The sequence below is a fragment of the Mustela putorius genome, unplaced genomic scaffold (genome assembly GCF_011764305.1).
Source record: "Mustela putorius furo isolate JIRA1106 unplaced genomic scaffold, ASM1176430v1.1 tig00000873_pilon_pilon_pilon, whole genome shotgun sequence".
Lineage (NCBI taxonomy): Eukaryota > Metazoa > Chordata > Mammalia > Carnivora > Mustelidae > Mustela > Mustela putorius.
In genome coordinates, this window is record NW_025421504.1 from 2,226,439 (window position 1) to 2,242,025 (window position 15,587).

The 15,587-nt window shown below is 57.8% G+C and overlaps 1 protein-coding gene across 1 annotated transcript; it reads left to right on the forward strand.

Moving 5' to 3' along the window:
* Nucleotides 1–1,049: 1,049 nt before the first annotated feature.
* EIF4A3 (eukaryotic translation initiation factor 4A3) lies at nucleotides 1,050–12,050 on the forward strand. Its single transcript, XM_045085764.1, has 12 exons — nucleotides 1,050–1,276; nucleotides 3,404–3,476; nucleotides 4,051–4,117; nucleotides 4,729–4,791; nucleotides 5,380–5,512; nucleotides 5,732–5,812; nucleotides 7,161–7,302; nucleotides 7,706–7,844; nucleotides 8,661–8,776; nucleotides 11,332–11,439; nucleotides 11,532–11,659; nucleotides 11,811–12,050. Exons 1-12 carry the CDS (start codon nucleotides 1,108–1,110, stop codon nucleotides 11,825–11,827), a joined length of 1,236 nt encoding a protein of 411 aa, XP_044941699.1. The 5' UTR covers nucleotides 1,050–1,107; the 3' UTR covers nucleotides 11,828–12,050.
* Nucleotides 12,051–15,587: the final 3,537 nt, after the last annotated feature.

Consider the following 15,587-nt stretch of genomic DNA (forward strand, 5'->3'; position numbering starts at 1 on the left):
CGTCTGCGGAACCCACGTGCGCTTGGCCACGCGGCCGGGCGCCCTCGCAGAGGCGCGGGGAACCCTCGGAATCACAACGCACGCGTCCGGGAGAGGAGGTCGGCCTCAGGAACGCGGACGATCTCCCCAACGCCGGCGTCACGGGCGCCTCGGCCGGGTCCGCGCCGCGCGGACAGACCCCGCCCGCGGGCCGGAGCGCGGGGAGGAGCCGCCCCGTCCACTCGCCCGCTCGCTACCGACGCTGCCCCCGCCCGGGTCCCCCCTCCGGCCTCGCGGCGGAGACGGCCGCCCCCGGCACGACACTAACCTCCGCAGCCGGGGAGCGCGCCCACACCCCGAGAGGCCGCGGGGCAAACACGCCCGGGCGCGCGGGCCCAGCCGTCGGGACGAGGCGAGGGGACCAGCGCCCCGCTCCGTCTCCAGCCCAGCCCAGCCCGCCGCCAGCCGCGCGCAGGGACGTCTGGGGCCAGACGCGGGGGCGGCTCCCGTGCCCCGGGGAAGCCAAGCCCTCCGGGGCCCCCCTCCGGGGCAGGCGTGTCTGCGCCCCCTGCCCGCGCCCCCGGCCTGGGGCGCTCCCCCCGCACACTCGCCCGCACCGGGGCTGCGCGCCCGGCCAACGGGTCAGAGCCTGCACGAGGCTTTCCCCAAAGCGGACGCTGGCGTGAGGTTATGCCTCGGCGCCAGCGCTGCGTTACTCTAACCCTAACCCTAACCCTAACCCTAACCTCGGCGGGAGGAGGGTGCGGACGGGGCGCCTCACGCGGCGGCGGCCGTCGGCGGGGCGCTCCGGGTCCCCCAGCACAGGGACCTGGACGCAAACACACACGGACGGAGCAACCCACTCAACTGCCGCTCCTGGCCGCCTCCGCCCTATTTATAGGGCCTGGCGCGGTCCCGCGGGAGCTTAAGTCGCGCGAGAGCGGCAGCAGCACCGCCCCTCTCCCTGAAGCCAGCCCCGCTTCCCCTTTCACGCGGAGAGAAGCTCGCGGCCCCGACGCACTCTCGTGCGCACGCGCGCGGTGACGTCAGTTCCTGGCGCCGGCGGCGCGCCTCCCTGCTTCCGCTTTCCGCTGCGGCGCGCACTCCGCGCTCAGCCGACTCGGGATCATGGCGGCCACGGCCACGATGGCGACCTCGGGGTCGGCGCGGAAGCGGCTGCTCAAAGAGGAAGACATGACCAAAGTGGAATTCGAGACCAGCGAGGAGGTGGACGTGACGCCCACGTTCGACACCATGGGCCTGCGGGAGGACCTTCTGCGCGGCATCTACGCCTACGGTCCGGGGCCGCGGGGCGCGGGCCGGGAGGGCGGGGAGGGCGGGGGCGCGGCCAGGAGGGAGTCCCGGGGCCCCGGCGGGCGACCCCCGCCGGCGCGCAGCGCCCTCCCCGCGTCGCTGCCGTTCGGCGCGTCGTTCTGGGTGCACCGCTCGGCGCCGGGCCCGGCGAGGGCTGCCAAGTCTTCGGGCGCGGGCGGCGGGTCACTCCTGCCGCGGGAACGGGCTTGTAGCCGGCAGGACCCGCGCCGCCTGGGCCCCGAGGGTTTACCAGTGACCCCGGCAGGCTCGGGCCCTAAGGGAGCTTGAGCGGCTTCGGGGAGAAGCGCAGCCTGGAGCCGAGCTTGCTTCGGGCAGTGGTGATGGCCGCGAAGGGGCAGCGTGAGGGGGTGGCGGGGCTGATCGGTAAGGGGCTCCCAGGACGGGCCGTCGTCTGAGCGAGGCCTGGGTTAGGGAGCAGCTGGTGCCGGGACCCCGCAGCTCGGAGTGGGCTGCCCTCCGTGGTGGGAGCCCAGGGAGGACTTGGGACAGGCCGGCAGGGCCGGATCCGGCAGAGCATCCTTGAGGTGATGAAGAGTTTGAGTTTTGTTTCCAAGTGCAGTGGGAAGCCATTGGAAGGCTGTTTTTTGTATTTTTTTTTAAAGGTATTTTTCTCTTTTTTAAGGTTTTATTTATTTAATTGACAGACAGTGAGAGCGGGGACCCGAGCAGGGGGAGGGGGAGGGGGAAGCAGTCTTCCCACCAAGCAGGGAGCCCGATGCGGGGCTGGATCCCAGGACCTCGGGGTCATGACCCGAGCCCAAGGCAGACTCCCAGCGACTGAGCCACCCAGGCGCCCCAGCCATTGGAGGGTTTTCAGCAGGGGAATGACGGGGTCAGATTTGCAGGTTTGGAGGTTCCTCTGGGAGTGTGTGAACATGAAGGGAGGCGAGAGTGAGGCAGGGGGGGAGTGGGGGCGTGAGTTGAGGAGAGTTGATGGTGTGGAGGTGGAGACGGGTTGAAAGTGAGCAGCAGAGGATTCCCGGGTGTTGAGCGGCTGCTGGGGCTGCTGGGGCGTGCTGCCGCGTGCACAGGTGGGGCGCGCGTGACGGAGGCAGGGGAGTCTGAGGCCTGTGAGCCGTCTCGCTGGAGATGTCGGGAGCCTGGGAGGAGGTGGGGCTGGGCTGCGGGTGGCAGCGATCAGCACCTTTGTCTGACCCGCGTGGCTGGGCCGTGTTTTACCCAACAGCCCGTGATAGTACCGCAGTGTAGACAGGGCAAGGGGATAGGAGGCGAGAAGGGCCCCTGCAGCCGAGCCTGGTGGGGTGGCGGACAGTCCTGCCCACCTCTTGGCATCCAGGACACCCCTTCCCCAAATGCTGTATTTAGTTTCCCGTCCGGGGGCTCGGTCATCACGAGGGTTTCAAATCATCTGTTACGGTTTGAATGTTGGACGGGAAATCTGTCCCACGTAGTCAAGCCGACCCAGAAGTAAGTAAACTACAGCTTTTGTACGTAAGGTCCTGTTTACTTGGAAGGTAACATTTCCTCCCTCAGAGCGGCCTCGTTCTTTGGTAGTGGCTGTGTTGGAGAGTGTGGTGTCGTAGTTCAGGGGGCTGCGTCAGTCGTGGGGGGAGCACAGCGTGGGCCCCAGCAGAACCTCGGGCCGTGGGGTCGGCACCAGTATAGACGGCTTGAACCTCATGCACGCTCATCCGAGAGGAAAGGGGTAAGGACAGGGCTGGGTTCATTTTCCACTCTCCTAGCTTAAAAAGTAGCGGAACAGTGCATAGTGATGCAGGCTGTTGCACCGTCAGTGCAGGGGGACCTGGAGTAAACGGCGACCTCTCCACCCGTTCTCAGGAGTACCACCGTTCAGACGTTGGGGTTTTTTGGGTAATCTTACTGGAGTCTCTGTGTAACGGTGTTTGCTTTATAGATTTGGTCTTTATGAATAAGATGCATGTTAGTATGAAAATACAGTTCAGCCCAATTCATTCAGCGGCTGTTTCTCAAGCGCTTGGGTGTGTTGGATTTTGGGTTAGGAGGGGTGAGGTGAGGCTTAAACAAGCACACCGTCTGTGCCCCAGCGAGCTTCCAGTGTCCTCACGGGTAGAACGAACTTGCCAACTTTCTCCGTTTCTTTTCACAGGTTTTGAGAAACCGTCAGCCATCCAGCAGCGAGCCATCAAGCAGATAATTAAAGGGAGAGACGTCATTGCCCAGTACGTCCCTGGCGCCGATCGGGGTTAGGCGCTAGTCAGCCAGCAGAGTGCTTGGGGAGGACGGCTTTTCTCCTCCACAGACTCGCCATCAACCTGTCTCTGGACGTCAGCCACAGGGTGTCTTGTTTTTTTGGTTTTTGTGTCCTCTACTCTAGAAAGCTGTCATATTTTTAGGCAGTTTTACTTACTAGTTGGCATGTGGCACGGTTTATAATACTCTCTCAAGAGCTTTATTCCTGATTTGTTTTAATTTTAAAGACTTGTTTATAAGGAAAATTATTTTTGGAGGATGGTTTTAGTCTCAAATTGTAGAGAAGAATTACATTGGTAGAGAAGGGAATCTCTTTTTCTGCCGTCTGTAACGCCTGTCAGGGTTACAGATGCGGCGCTGAGTCCCCTGGTGCACCTGCTGATCTCACCGCCCGTGACCCCACTGAGTCCCACCCCTTGCTCTGAAGGTGTGGGTCCTCTTGGGCCTCTGCAGCCTGCCCCTCGGAGTGCTGCTGTGGGAGGGGGCTGTGAGTGGGACCGGGTAGCCCGTCCTTCACTCCCGTGTCTGTGTTTCCTCTAACAGATCGCAGTCTGGCACAGGCAAAACCGCCACCTTCAGCATTTCTGTCCTCCAGTGTTTGGATATCCAGGTAACTTACACTCTTCAAGCGAACCTTCCTTCTTTCCTAAGAAATACTTCTTTTCTCCTGTAACCGCGGTGTTCTGAAAGGACAGTTTTTGAAAATGTCTGTTCAGTCATCCTAACTCAGATTTTTTTAAGAGACTTTTAACTACGCCATTATGAGAGCTAACTAACACTCTGTCATAAATTCCTGTGTAAATGGGGAGAGATTTTAGTGGACATTCTTGTCTGAAAGCCAGAATCCTGCTGGTTCATACTCGAAGTTCTGTCTGCGTTCCTTTACCTCCATTAGAAATGAGATGTGTGGGGCACCTGGGTGGCTCAGTGGGTTAAAGCCTCTGCCTTCAGCTCAGGTCATGATCCCGGGGTCCTGGGATCGAGCCCTGCATCGGGCTCTCTGCTCAGCGGGGAGCCTGCTTCCTCCTCTCTCTCTCTGTGCCTGCCTCTCCCCCTACTTGAGATCTCTGTCTGTCAAATAAGTAAATCTAAAAAGAAAAGGAAAGAGATAAGAAGTGTGGCTATCACATGGCAGTGTTCAGAGTACATTTCATCTGAATTAGTGTGGTCTGCTTTGAGGATACTGAGGATTGTCTGTTTCCTGACACATTATTTCACCAGGTTCGAGAAACCCAGGCTTTGATCTTGGCCCCAACGAGAGAGTTAGCTGTGCAGATCCAGAAGGTGAGCCCCTGGGGGTCCGGGGGGGCTCTTTGCACTTGCTTTCTATTCAGTTGGAAAAGGCCGGTGGGTTGATTTAATCTAATCCTGTTTTTTGGCTCCCTCAAATTTTGTTTCCTGATTTCTGACATTTTGTCATAAATCATCAGTAGGAGGTCCTGGTTTGTGCTAAGTTACTCTCAGTGCAGCTGGTATGATTCCAGGAGCTTTTTGCATTCTCGGAGTAACCTTTTTCAGTAGAAAGTTGGTTTTGATAAAATAATTGTTATTTTGCACTTAACAACATAAAGACATAATGTATATTAAGATGTTAATATTGTCTCTGGGGGGTTGGGATTACAAATTTTATATGTCCGGGTTTTTTGTAATTAAAGTGTATTGTTTCTGTAGTAAGAAACCAGTAAAATGCACTTCATCTTGGTACAGAAAAGTGTAGAAGAGGAGGGTGGGTCTTTTTGTTGTTTTATGATCTAAATCATGGAATCAGTGATCCTTGGGGGTCATCTTATATTGGAGTAGAGGTTTCCTTCACTTTGGGGAAACACCGAGGTCTCTGGGCGGGCCCCAGACGTGACCCCGGTTTCCATTCAGGGCCTGCTCGCTCTGGGGGACTACATGAACGTGCAGTGCCACGCCTGCATTGGGGGTACCAACGTGGGGGAGGACATCAGGAAGCTGGACTATGGGCAGCACGTTGTGGCCGGCACACCTGGGCGTGTCTTTGGTAAGTGCCTTTGTCTAAAAGTGGTGGGCGGGGAGCGTTTGGAAGACAGGCTCCATTGACCCAGCATTCTTCTCCGTTTGCTGGGCTGCGTGCGGGAGTGTGTGTGTGGGTGACACGTAAGAAGTGGACGGAAGGTCCCCGAAATCCTCCAGAGCCCAGTGGAAAGGCTGGCTGCTTCCCCGAAGTCTGGGATCTAACAATTTCAAACTGGCCGTGCAGACATGATTCGGCGCAGGAGTTTGAGGACGCGCGCCATCAAGATGTTGGTGTTGGACGAGGCGGATGAGATGCTAAATAAAGGTACGAGTCACAGAAGCCGGATTTCTCCTGACCTTGAGCTGTTAACGCGCTCTCAAGGCAGAGGTGAAACGTGGAACGAATGCAAGCGTTCCTGGTGTTTGCGGGAAGCCTCGTGCCCCAGGGGCGGCCACGGAAGTGAACCTGCACTTTGCTCTTACTGGGGACAGGTGGGGGGCGTAGGGGGTGGGTGTGAGGCCAGTGGCAGCCAGGACCGCGGCACCTCTGCCCAGCCTAGCATGGCATTGCCCCGTGCGTCTGGGGGTCGGCACAGATGGGGAGGTGTGTGCTAGAGATGGGGCATGTAGACTCCTGCTGCGGATTGCGGAGCATAGCAGTGTGTCAGGGAAGCTGGTTTCGTGGCAACGGGGTATTCTGTCATTTATTTAACTAGTTGCCTTATGGGTTGTCTAGGCTGGTTTTTTTCTTAACAGTTACTAAGATGAATTTCTAGACTTGTGTACTTTTTGGCTTTTCACGTGTTTCTACCAAAACACATCCGATGACAGATAGGTGCTGGTTCTCAGTGATGACAGCTGTGGCCTTCGTGCACGGTTGAAATCAGGTCCTGATATCAGGTCCTGAAATCAGCTCTCATAATGGCGTAGTTAAAAGTCTCAAGTGTTAGCTTGAGCCAGGGCCTTGCTCCAGTGTCCTCCCGCTTGTGTTGCCTGCACACACTCCCTGCCTCGGTCTCCACCTCGTACTGCGGGGTTTTTGGGGTGTTGCCCAGACGACGTCGGGGTCGTGCGGGTGGAGCAGGTGGTGTCCAGCAGTGCAGGTGGGGTTCTCGGGGTTCTCCTGGTGGCCAAGTCTCTGGCGGCTGATGGTGTCCTGAGAGGCTGCCCTTGAGCCGAGTGGGACGCACAGTGACTCTGGGGCACTCGGGGCTTCCTTAGTGTCTGGTGAAGCTGCCGGTGGCTCCTTGTGCTCCAGTCCCGTGGGCAGCATGTCTCAGGGTCAGGCCTCCGGACCAGCAGCAGCCACGTTCTCTGGGAATTGCTTGGAAAGGAGGATCTTGGGCTCTGTCGTTTGTGTGGTCACAGCGTAGTGGTCTGTCGGGGCCCTAGGACTCCGCCTGCTGACCCTGTGCTGCCCAGGCCGAGCAGGTGGTGGCCCAGGGCAGCTGCAGCCAGGACTGAGGTTGTGGGCAGCCCAGGGCTGGGTTTCTGCTGCTCTTAACTGTGGGGCTGAGACGCCCAGAGCCCACCAGGGAGGCGCAGGGAGCCGGGCGCGTGGATTTCCCGGCTCCGTGGGGAGATTCCTTGTACAGCCTCAGACATCATGGTCACCACCTCTGGGTCGGAGCGTGCAGCCTTCAGAACTCACCCCGCCTCACCGTTTGTCGCAGGTTTCAAAGAGCAGATTTACGACGTGTACAGGTACCTGCCCCCGGCCACGCAGGTGGTGCTCATCAGCGCCACGCTGCCTCACGAGATCCTGGAGATGACCAACAAGTTCATGACCGACCCCATCCGCATCTTGGTGAAGCGGTAGGAACGCCCTGCTTCCGGGTGGTTCGAGAGCACAGCCACATAGCTTGTATCTGGGGCGTAAAATGAGAAGAATTTTTAATTTCATTTTATTTTCTGTTTTGAAAAGCCAGCTTTTGTTCCCCTTTGGCCCAGTAATTTCCAAACTCTCAACTAGCTGATGGCGTCTGTCCATCAGTGTCATGGCAGTAAAATACATGATATGGGGGTTCGCGGCTGTTGAGGGCTCAGACCAGCCAGCGTGTGGCCCGTGCGGTGGAAGTGCTGGCCCCAGGGAGGGCTGTGGCCGGGAGGGGCAGGTGCCTCCGTGGGGCAGGCAGGCACCAGGAGCAGTGCTTGGCTTGTGTCTGCCCGCAGATCTTGGCAGAAGAATGTGTTCCCAGGACTTGTCTTTGTTTTCTAGTGATGAGTTGACTCTAGAAGGCATCAAGCAGTTCTTTGTGGCGGTGGAGAGGGAAGAGTGGAAATTTGACACTCTGTGTGACCTGTACGACACGCTGACCATAACTCAGGCGGTCATCTTCTGTAACACCAAAAGGAAGGTACGCAGTCACCCGAGCTGTTCCATGTCCTTCTGGCCCGAACGGAAGGTTGGTTCTCTGAGGAACGCTGGTCAGCCGTTCTCTGAAACGGCTTAGAAGCGAAGAGTCGGGCGTGACGGCGCACTGTGCAGATGTGTCGATGCTGGTCCCACCAGAGAAGGCTCGGGTGTCACTGGTTTTAGGTGGGACCTGGGCCTGGGTCTTGGCCTCCAAGGGATGCTTGTGTGCAGGCTCCATGGAGAGCCCCTGGTGGCTCCCTGGAAACGGGGAAAGGAGTTGGGCCACCGTCCAAAAAAGATGTGAATTTGAATTTCAAACAAGAACAGTGAGATGTGGTCTTTTTTTCCTTCTTGAGAAAATTAAGCGTCTCATGCTCTACCGACTGAGCTAGCCGGGCGCCCTGAGAAATTTATGTGGAACTTTTGCCCTGATACATGCTGGGGAAAGTGCAGTTCCTGCATATCCAGTGAAGATGGTCTGAGTTTTCTTTTAAGGTTTTATTTATTCACTTGACAGACGGTGAGAGAGCACAAGCCCGGGGATGGGAGCGGGAGAGGCAGGCCTCCCCTCGACAGGGAGCCTAACTCCGGGCTTGATCCCCAGCTCGGGGCTTGGTCCCGATCTCGGGATCAGGACCTGTGCCAAAGGCAGAGACCTAATGACGGGGCTCCCCAGGCACCCCGACTGGTCTGAGTTTTAAGAGCGCTTGGGCTGTGCACGCACATCGGTTGCGCTGTAGGCTGTCGTGGAAAATCCAGAATGTACTGTCTGGTTTGCTTTCCGAGCTCACAGCGCGTCTGTTGGTCTGGTGTGCAGGTCGACTGGCTGACGGAGAAGATGCGGGAAGCCAACTTCACGGTGTCATCCATGCACGGGGACATGCCGCAGAAGGAGCGCGAGTCCATCATGAAGGAGTTCCGGTCCGGCGCCAGGTGGGCAGGCCCCTCTCTCCACACCCGGTCCCGCCGGTGGTGTTCCCTGGGCTCTCCGTCCGCGGGCTGTGCCAGGTTCCCCTCGTGCTCCCAGCTGTGGTAGGGGCCCCTGGGAGGGCGCCTTCGCTGGGTAGGCCGGTCGCCTTACTGGAAGCGTGTTTCTTCGTTGCCAGATAAGGAGATTTTCTGTTCATCCTTCCGTGGTGGGTCTTTAAATCCCCCTGTGGTCAGAGAATGTGCTCTGTTGCTCGTACTGGGGTGTGCTCAGTGGCCCTTCAGACACTGGTGCCCGTGAGCATGCGTGCGCAGGCAGGGCGCTGTGGGGTGGCCACGTGTCGCGTCCTGTGCGGGCCTGGAGGTGCAGGTGCTCTGCGTCCTGTGCGGGCCTGGAGGTGCAGGTGCTCTGCGTCCTGGCCTTTGGTTCCCGAACCGTCCCATCGACGTTGAGAGTGCCGCGCACGCCGTTCTGGGAGGCTTGCTCTGCTCCCGCCGGTGTGTCCTACGGTCGGGTCTGCACCTGCAGGCTCCCTCTGATTCTGGAGGAGTGACTTTCGTCACCGAAGCACCTGTGTCCCCGGTCCTGCTGTGATGCCGCCACGGTGGCTGCATCTGGTGGCTGTCCCCTCCGGTTGGCTGTCCCCTCCAGGGTCCAGCACACCCTGTCTCCTGTTTGCGGCCACAGGCTGCAGTGTGTCTCGGGCGGTTGTCCTGTAGTCTGAAGGTGATCCCGTCTTTATGGAGCCACCGGTCCGGTTCCGTCAATGCCGACACTGGCGTGTGTGGTTTAAACGGGCCGCACGCGTCGTAGGTGCACTTTGCTTCTCCTGTTTCTTCTTTGTTTCTTTCTCTCGGGTTTTTTCTCACTGTGATTCCTTCTCCCCAGTTCTGGTTTTGGAAAGTGTTTCTACCTTCGTGAGTAGAGCAGCCCCCTTAGCACATCGGCACCTGTCGTGATGCGCTCTGGGGCCATCGTCGTTGCCGGCAGAGGCTGGAAGCAGGACTTCAGGGGCCCTCCCCTTCCGTGGAAACCGCACGACGTCTCCGTGTGACAGAAAGTGTTCACACGGAGACTCGTCCCCTTCCGTGGAAACCGCACGACGTCTCCGTGTGACAAAGTGTTCACACGGAGACTCGTCCCCTTCCGTGGAAACCGCACGACGTCTCCGTGTGACAGAAAGTGTTCACACGGAGACTCGTCCCTACTTGCTTCTCTTGTCCTTTGTCTCAGACCTGTCTGGGTTGGGTCTCCTTCTCCCTGAAGAGTGTCTTTATGTGTTTACTTTGGGGCTACCGGGGACAGGGTGCGGGTTTTAGTTTGTCGGGCGGTGTTTGCTTCACTGTGCAACGGCCCTTGCGACGTCTCGAGGGAGGGGTTTGCCGAGAGAACCCTTGGGTTACGGCTGTTGCCGTTGGGAAGTCCTGCTGCCCCGCTCGTGTGTTTGCATCTCCCCGTTCCTTCCCCTGATGGGTCTCGGCGTGGCTCTCGTCTTTGCTTGTGTCTGGCTGCCGCGTGACCTGCCGGGCCTGGCCTCCCCTCCGCGCGTGCCCGGGGCCCTGTTCTCTCCCCCGCGGGGCTGCGCACGGGGGTGGTGATGTGGCTGGGCCGCCTTCCTGTTCCATCTTGAACTCTCTTCTCCCGCGTGGCTGCGCCCTCGCACTCTGAGCGCGTCCCCACAGTCACGTCCCATAAGCTAGGATTCGAGCCGTAAGTGTAACCGTGGATCTCCTGGCAGCCATAGTCAAGCAGGTGAAAAGAACCAGGTGAAGTTGATTTTTAGTACATTTTATTTAATCTCATGCGGCAAATCATTTCAGCGTTTTCATCGTGTAACTAGCATTAAAAATACTAATTAAGACTTTGCCGATTTCTTTTTGTTCTAAGTCTTCAAAATGCTGTGTGTGTGACCCGTCCACAGCCCCGTTCCAGGCTGGGCACATAGGGGGTGCTCGGCCGGCGGGTGCTCGGGCAGCCTCTGTGTTGGACGGTGCAGATCCAGGGTGTGTCCGATCCTGTCCTGGCTGAAGGGCAGAGTGGCGCGAGTCACAGTTCAAGTTGGAACACACGGCGGAGCCCGCACCGAAGTCAGTGACACTGCTGTCCCCCGCTCCTGCCGGGCAGAAGTAGGGTTTGTTTCCCAGTGATTGACGGGGCTGGCTTTCCACAGGTTGAGCGCAGCGCAGGGAGAGGTCCTGGTCTCGGTCCGTTCGAGCACGCAGGAGGCCAGCGCAGCTGAGGACACACAGTGCCCTGCACACGGGTCGTTGGCGTCCGCGACCCCTCACACCTGCACGGGGCCAGGTGACAGTGACCCGGCATGTTTTCTACTTAGAGCCAGTCCAGAACCTTTCTTTTTAAGATGTTATTTATCGTGGGGGGAGCAGAGAGAGGAGGACAAGCAGACTGTGCCCTGAGCGTGGAGCCCGGTGCGGCGCCCCCGTCCCGGGGCCTGAGGTCTCGAGCTGAGCCGAAATCAAGGACGGAGCCACCTGGCGCCCCGCCAGCCTGAGACGTGCGTGATGGAGGTGACCGCCTTCAATTCCTTCTCTTTTCGCAGCCGGGTGCTCATCTCCACGGACGTGTGGGCCCGGGGGCTGGACGTCCCGCAGGTGTCCCTCATCATCAACTACGACCTGCCCAACAACAGAGAGCTGTACATCCACAGGTGCGGGCGGGCTTCGGGGGGTCTGCCGGCCGGGGGGCTTCCTGGCGCCTTCCCCGCCGCATCCTCTGAACCGGTTTGTTCTGCTCTTGAAGAATCGGGCGGTCGGGCCGCTACGGCCGCAAGGGGGTGGCCATCAACTTCGTGAAGAATGATGACATCCGCATCCTGAGGGACATCGAGCAGTACTACTCCACCCAGATCGACGAGATGCCCATGAACGGTGAGCGGCCGCCCGGCCCCGCTGGGGCGGCCCTGGGGCCCTTCTCTTGTTCTCGTTCTGCCTGTTTTGGGGAAGTCTGTCGTGAGCCTCTAGGTAGACCTGTGTGTTTTCTTGTTCATATTATTCCTTAATATTCCTTTCTGCCTCTCAGTGGCTGACCTGATCTGAGGAGCCCCACGTGCCGACGAGGAGCCAGTGCCCGCCTGCCCACCTGCCCCGTGCTCTAGCGGGGACGCGCTCGGGGGCGGCTTCCAGGTGATGGGGTTTATGTGAACTCTCCGAGAGCCCCCAGGACGAGTGTTTGGTGTTCTTTTCTTACCTATATGTAAATAATGCATTACTCTGAGGTTTTTTTTCATTAAATGTTTGAAACTTTTATTATAAACTCTAATTTATGTTTCTTTTCTTTTTTTTAAACATTTATTTAAGTAATTTCTACCCCTCAACGTGGGTCTTGAACTCACGATCCTGAGATCAAGAGCCACCTGCTCCACTGACTGAGCTAGCCAGGTGCCCCTGTAATTTATGTTTCTCAAGGTGCCCCTGGCTTTTTTGGTAACGTGCAGTGTGATCTGGGCACCCGGTCAGGCCCTTCACCCCGTTCTCTGGTCTCGAACAGTAAACGGAAGTGGTAGCTCTGCTGGCCTCTGCGGACGGCGCACACTGGTCAGGATGATAGCGCTGTGCACTGTTCACCAGCGATTCTGACCGAAGGCTTTTGCACTGGTCCGGTTTGTGAAGGGGACGTCCTGTGTGAACTCCCGTCCCAGAGAGACGGCACAGGGGCCCAGAGGCAATGCATGGGGGCACCTCTGCACCGGCAGCAGAGACCGTGACGCCACACTCCCGGCCATGTGCACCCACACTGTCCCCAGCCAGGACACGGCAGCCGGCCCCGAGTGCCGGACCCCATTTCCTATGGACAGGAGGGAGGGAATTTGGAGGTGGAAGAGCAGAGGCCTCAAATACTTGTCCCCAGCGTAGGCTTGGGTTTGTGCACCAGGTGCCAAGAGACAGGATGGGAGCCCTGGGTGAATCCCTGGAAGGACTGGTCACCAGCCTTGAGCTGGTCACCAGCCTTGAGCTGTTCCGGCTTCAGAAGCACCGCCGGTTAGGGTGGAGGAGGAACGGGTGCGCACGGGGAGGAGACGGCAGGAAACCAACCCAACCGCAAGGTGAGACACTTGGGGAGCTTAACTCAAATGCTGTCCAGGAAAGAGAGCAGTTAGAAAAAGCACAAAAGCCGCTCACCCTTGCAGGTGACTGGGATGTGATCCATGGCTATCAGAGGTTCCATAACCACCCTAAGTGTTGCAGGGGCGTGGGAACTCTTTATGTTGGTGGTGTCGATAGGTACAGACTTTCTGGAAAGCAGCCTGGCTCTGAGCAGTGGGAGCAATTAAAATTGAGTAATTTTGCCTCGGGCAGTAGTCTGGAATGTAGACTGCACAAGTGGGTTCCCCACAGTGTGCTGCAGCACTGGGAAGGGGAGTGAGTGTTTGGCGCCGGGGGCTTTGTGGGCGAGCGCTGATATTTGCATCAGTATGAGCAGGTGGGGGTTGTTGGGAAGGCAAGCTGCGTCCCTTGGCAACTGAGCATTGAGGGAAGCAAGAGGGCTGGTGGGCCCCGCTAGACAGATGTTCAGGCCATTCAGCATTCCGTATTGAATATTCAAGTATTCAGTAGCTATTTTTAGCGGTTAATAGCTAGAAAGCGGAAATAACCCCAATATCCATCCCCTGGGAGGTGTGGGAAGTGCCCGCGGAGGAGCTTGCTGCTGGCATTGCTGCCGCTCGGGCTGCTGCAGCGCCTGCTCGGGGAGCCCGCCAGGCACCAGAGGCCACGTGCTGTGTGATGCTGCGTCTGTGAAATGTCCCAGGAAGGTGACTTAGACAGCTAGCAAGCGGGGGGTGTTTTCCAGAGGCTGGGGAGGGCGGCCGGGGAGCGCGTGCTCTGGGGCGGGATTTCGGGGAGGCAGGAGGGCGGGAGGAAGACATGGCGTGGACCACGGTCATGGTCGTGCTGCTCTGAGCGTCGCAGCACTGGGTAGCGCGTTTGAAAGGCGGTGAGTTGTGTGTGAGCGTGGTCAGTCACAGGTTGGGCGTGGAGCCGGCCGCATCCTCCCCTGAATGATGCTTACACGGGCGTGAGCAGAGTGAAGTCCGTTGTTCACAGATCGTTATGTTGGGCTGTAAGACGACACCGCTGCACACGGTCACGGGAAGTCAGGCGCAGATAAGCGAAGAGTGACGCCACGGGAGCACCGGCCTCGGTAGCCCGCCGCCCGACGGAGCCTGGAGCCGCAAGCGCGGCATGGACCGAGGCTTTGCTGCCTGAGTGTTCCCAGGGGCGTAAGTGAAGAAGTAGGTCATCAGAGACAGCGTGACAGTCCTCCGCATCCCTGCACCTCGAGCGGAGCGTCAGACACTGGCAGCGGCCGATTGAGCTGCACGGAGGGATGGATGGGCCCACAACGAGGAGTGGCTGTCAGGAACCGTGTAGGAGAGAGGCACGGTGTCCTCATCTCGCACGTTCGGCATCAGACCGTGGCGCTGGCTGGCACGGTAAGGCAGCCAAAGGGGACAAGAGGCATCCGGTTGGAAAGGGAAAGGTCCTTATGCACAGGTGATGCGATCCTCCACGTAGAAGATCCTATGGAACCTGCAGCAAAGAGCCAGTAACTGAGTTTAGGAAACACAGCCATATACAAGGTCAGTATTCAGAGCTCACTTGTACGCCTGCATGTCAACAGGGCACACTCGGAGAATGAAACCCGGGGGCTCCGTCAGACGGGAGATACGTAAGCTCTGTGCACCGAAAGCCACGGCACATCGCGGTGGGAAGTGTCCGTGAGCGAGAGAGGGGCCGTCCTGCGGAGGAGTCGGCCTTGTCAGCTGTCGGCTCTCCCCATGCTGTCCTGCAGGGTCCGCTCAGCCCCAGTCACAAAACTGAGACTTGGGCAAAAATTGAGAAGCTGATTCTAAAATTTACTTTTTTTATTTTTAAAAAAATTTTATTTATTTATTTGACAGAAATCACAAGTAGGCAGAGGCAGGCAGAGAGAGAGAGGAGAAAGCAGGCTCCCCGCTGAGCAGAGAGCCCGATGCGGGGCTCGATCCCAGGACCCGGAGAACATGGCCTGAGCTGAAGGCAGAGGCTTTCACCCACTGAGCCACCGAGGTGCCCGATTCTAAAATTTATATGGAAATACAAAGGATCTAGTGTAGTGAGAACAATTTTGCGAAATTGAACGAACTGGACGGCTTCGACTGCCTTACAGCAAAAACTACTACAGAGTGACAGCGGAACCGGGATGCCACGGGGCCTCGACCGTGATACAGAGTCCAGAAAGAGACCACAGATTTATAGTGAGAGGGTTTTCAACAAACGTGCGGAGGCAATGCCATGGGGAAGGATTATGCTTTTAACCGAAGGGACCAGAACACTGGGGTAACCACATGCAGAGAAAAAAAATCCTCAGTTGTTACTTCACACCATGTAGAAACAGTAGCTTGAGATATAAGGCCTAAAATTACAAAACTTCTGGAAGACAGTGGGAGAAAAGTCCTTTTAGGGACCTTGAGTTTGGCAAAGATTTCTTTAATAGGACGGAAGAAATAATTATAGATCGGACTCTTTAAAATGAAAAACCCTTCATTGGGCACCGTTGGGAAAGCAAGAAGCTGCACCATGGCCTGGGAGACCAAATTCTGAAGCGCAAACCTGACGGGGGCCTTCAGCCGGAGCCCGCATGCGGGGCTGTTACTCGGGAGGGGCCGTGGTCCCTCGCAGATCCCAGGTCCTCCTCCCTGGAGCCTGGGACTGTGTCACATTGGATGGCACGAGGGACGTCACAGACAGATGTGATCAAAGATTTTGAGATGAGATCGTGCTGAAATACCCAAGTGGACCCAGATCAACCACTTGA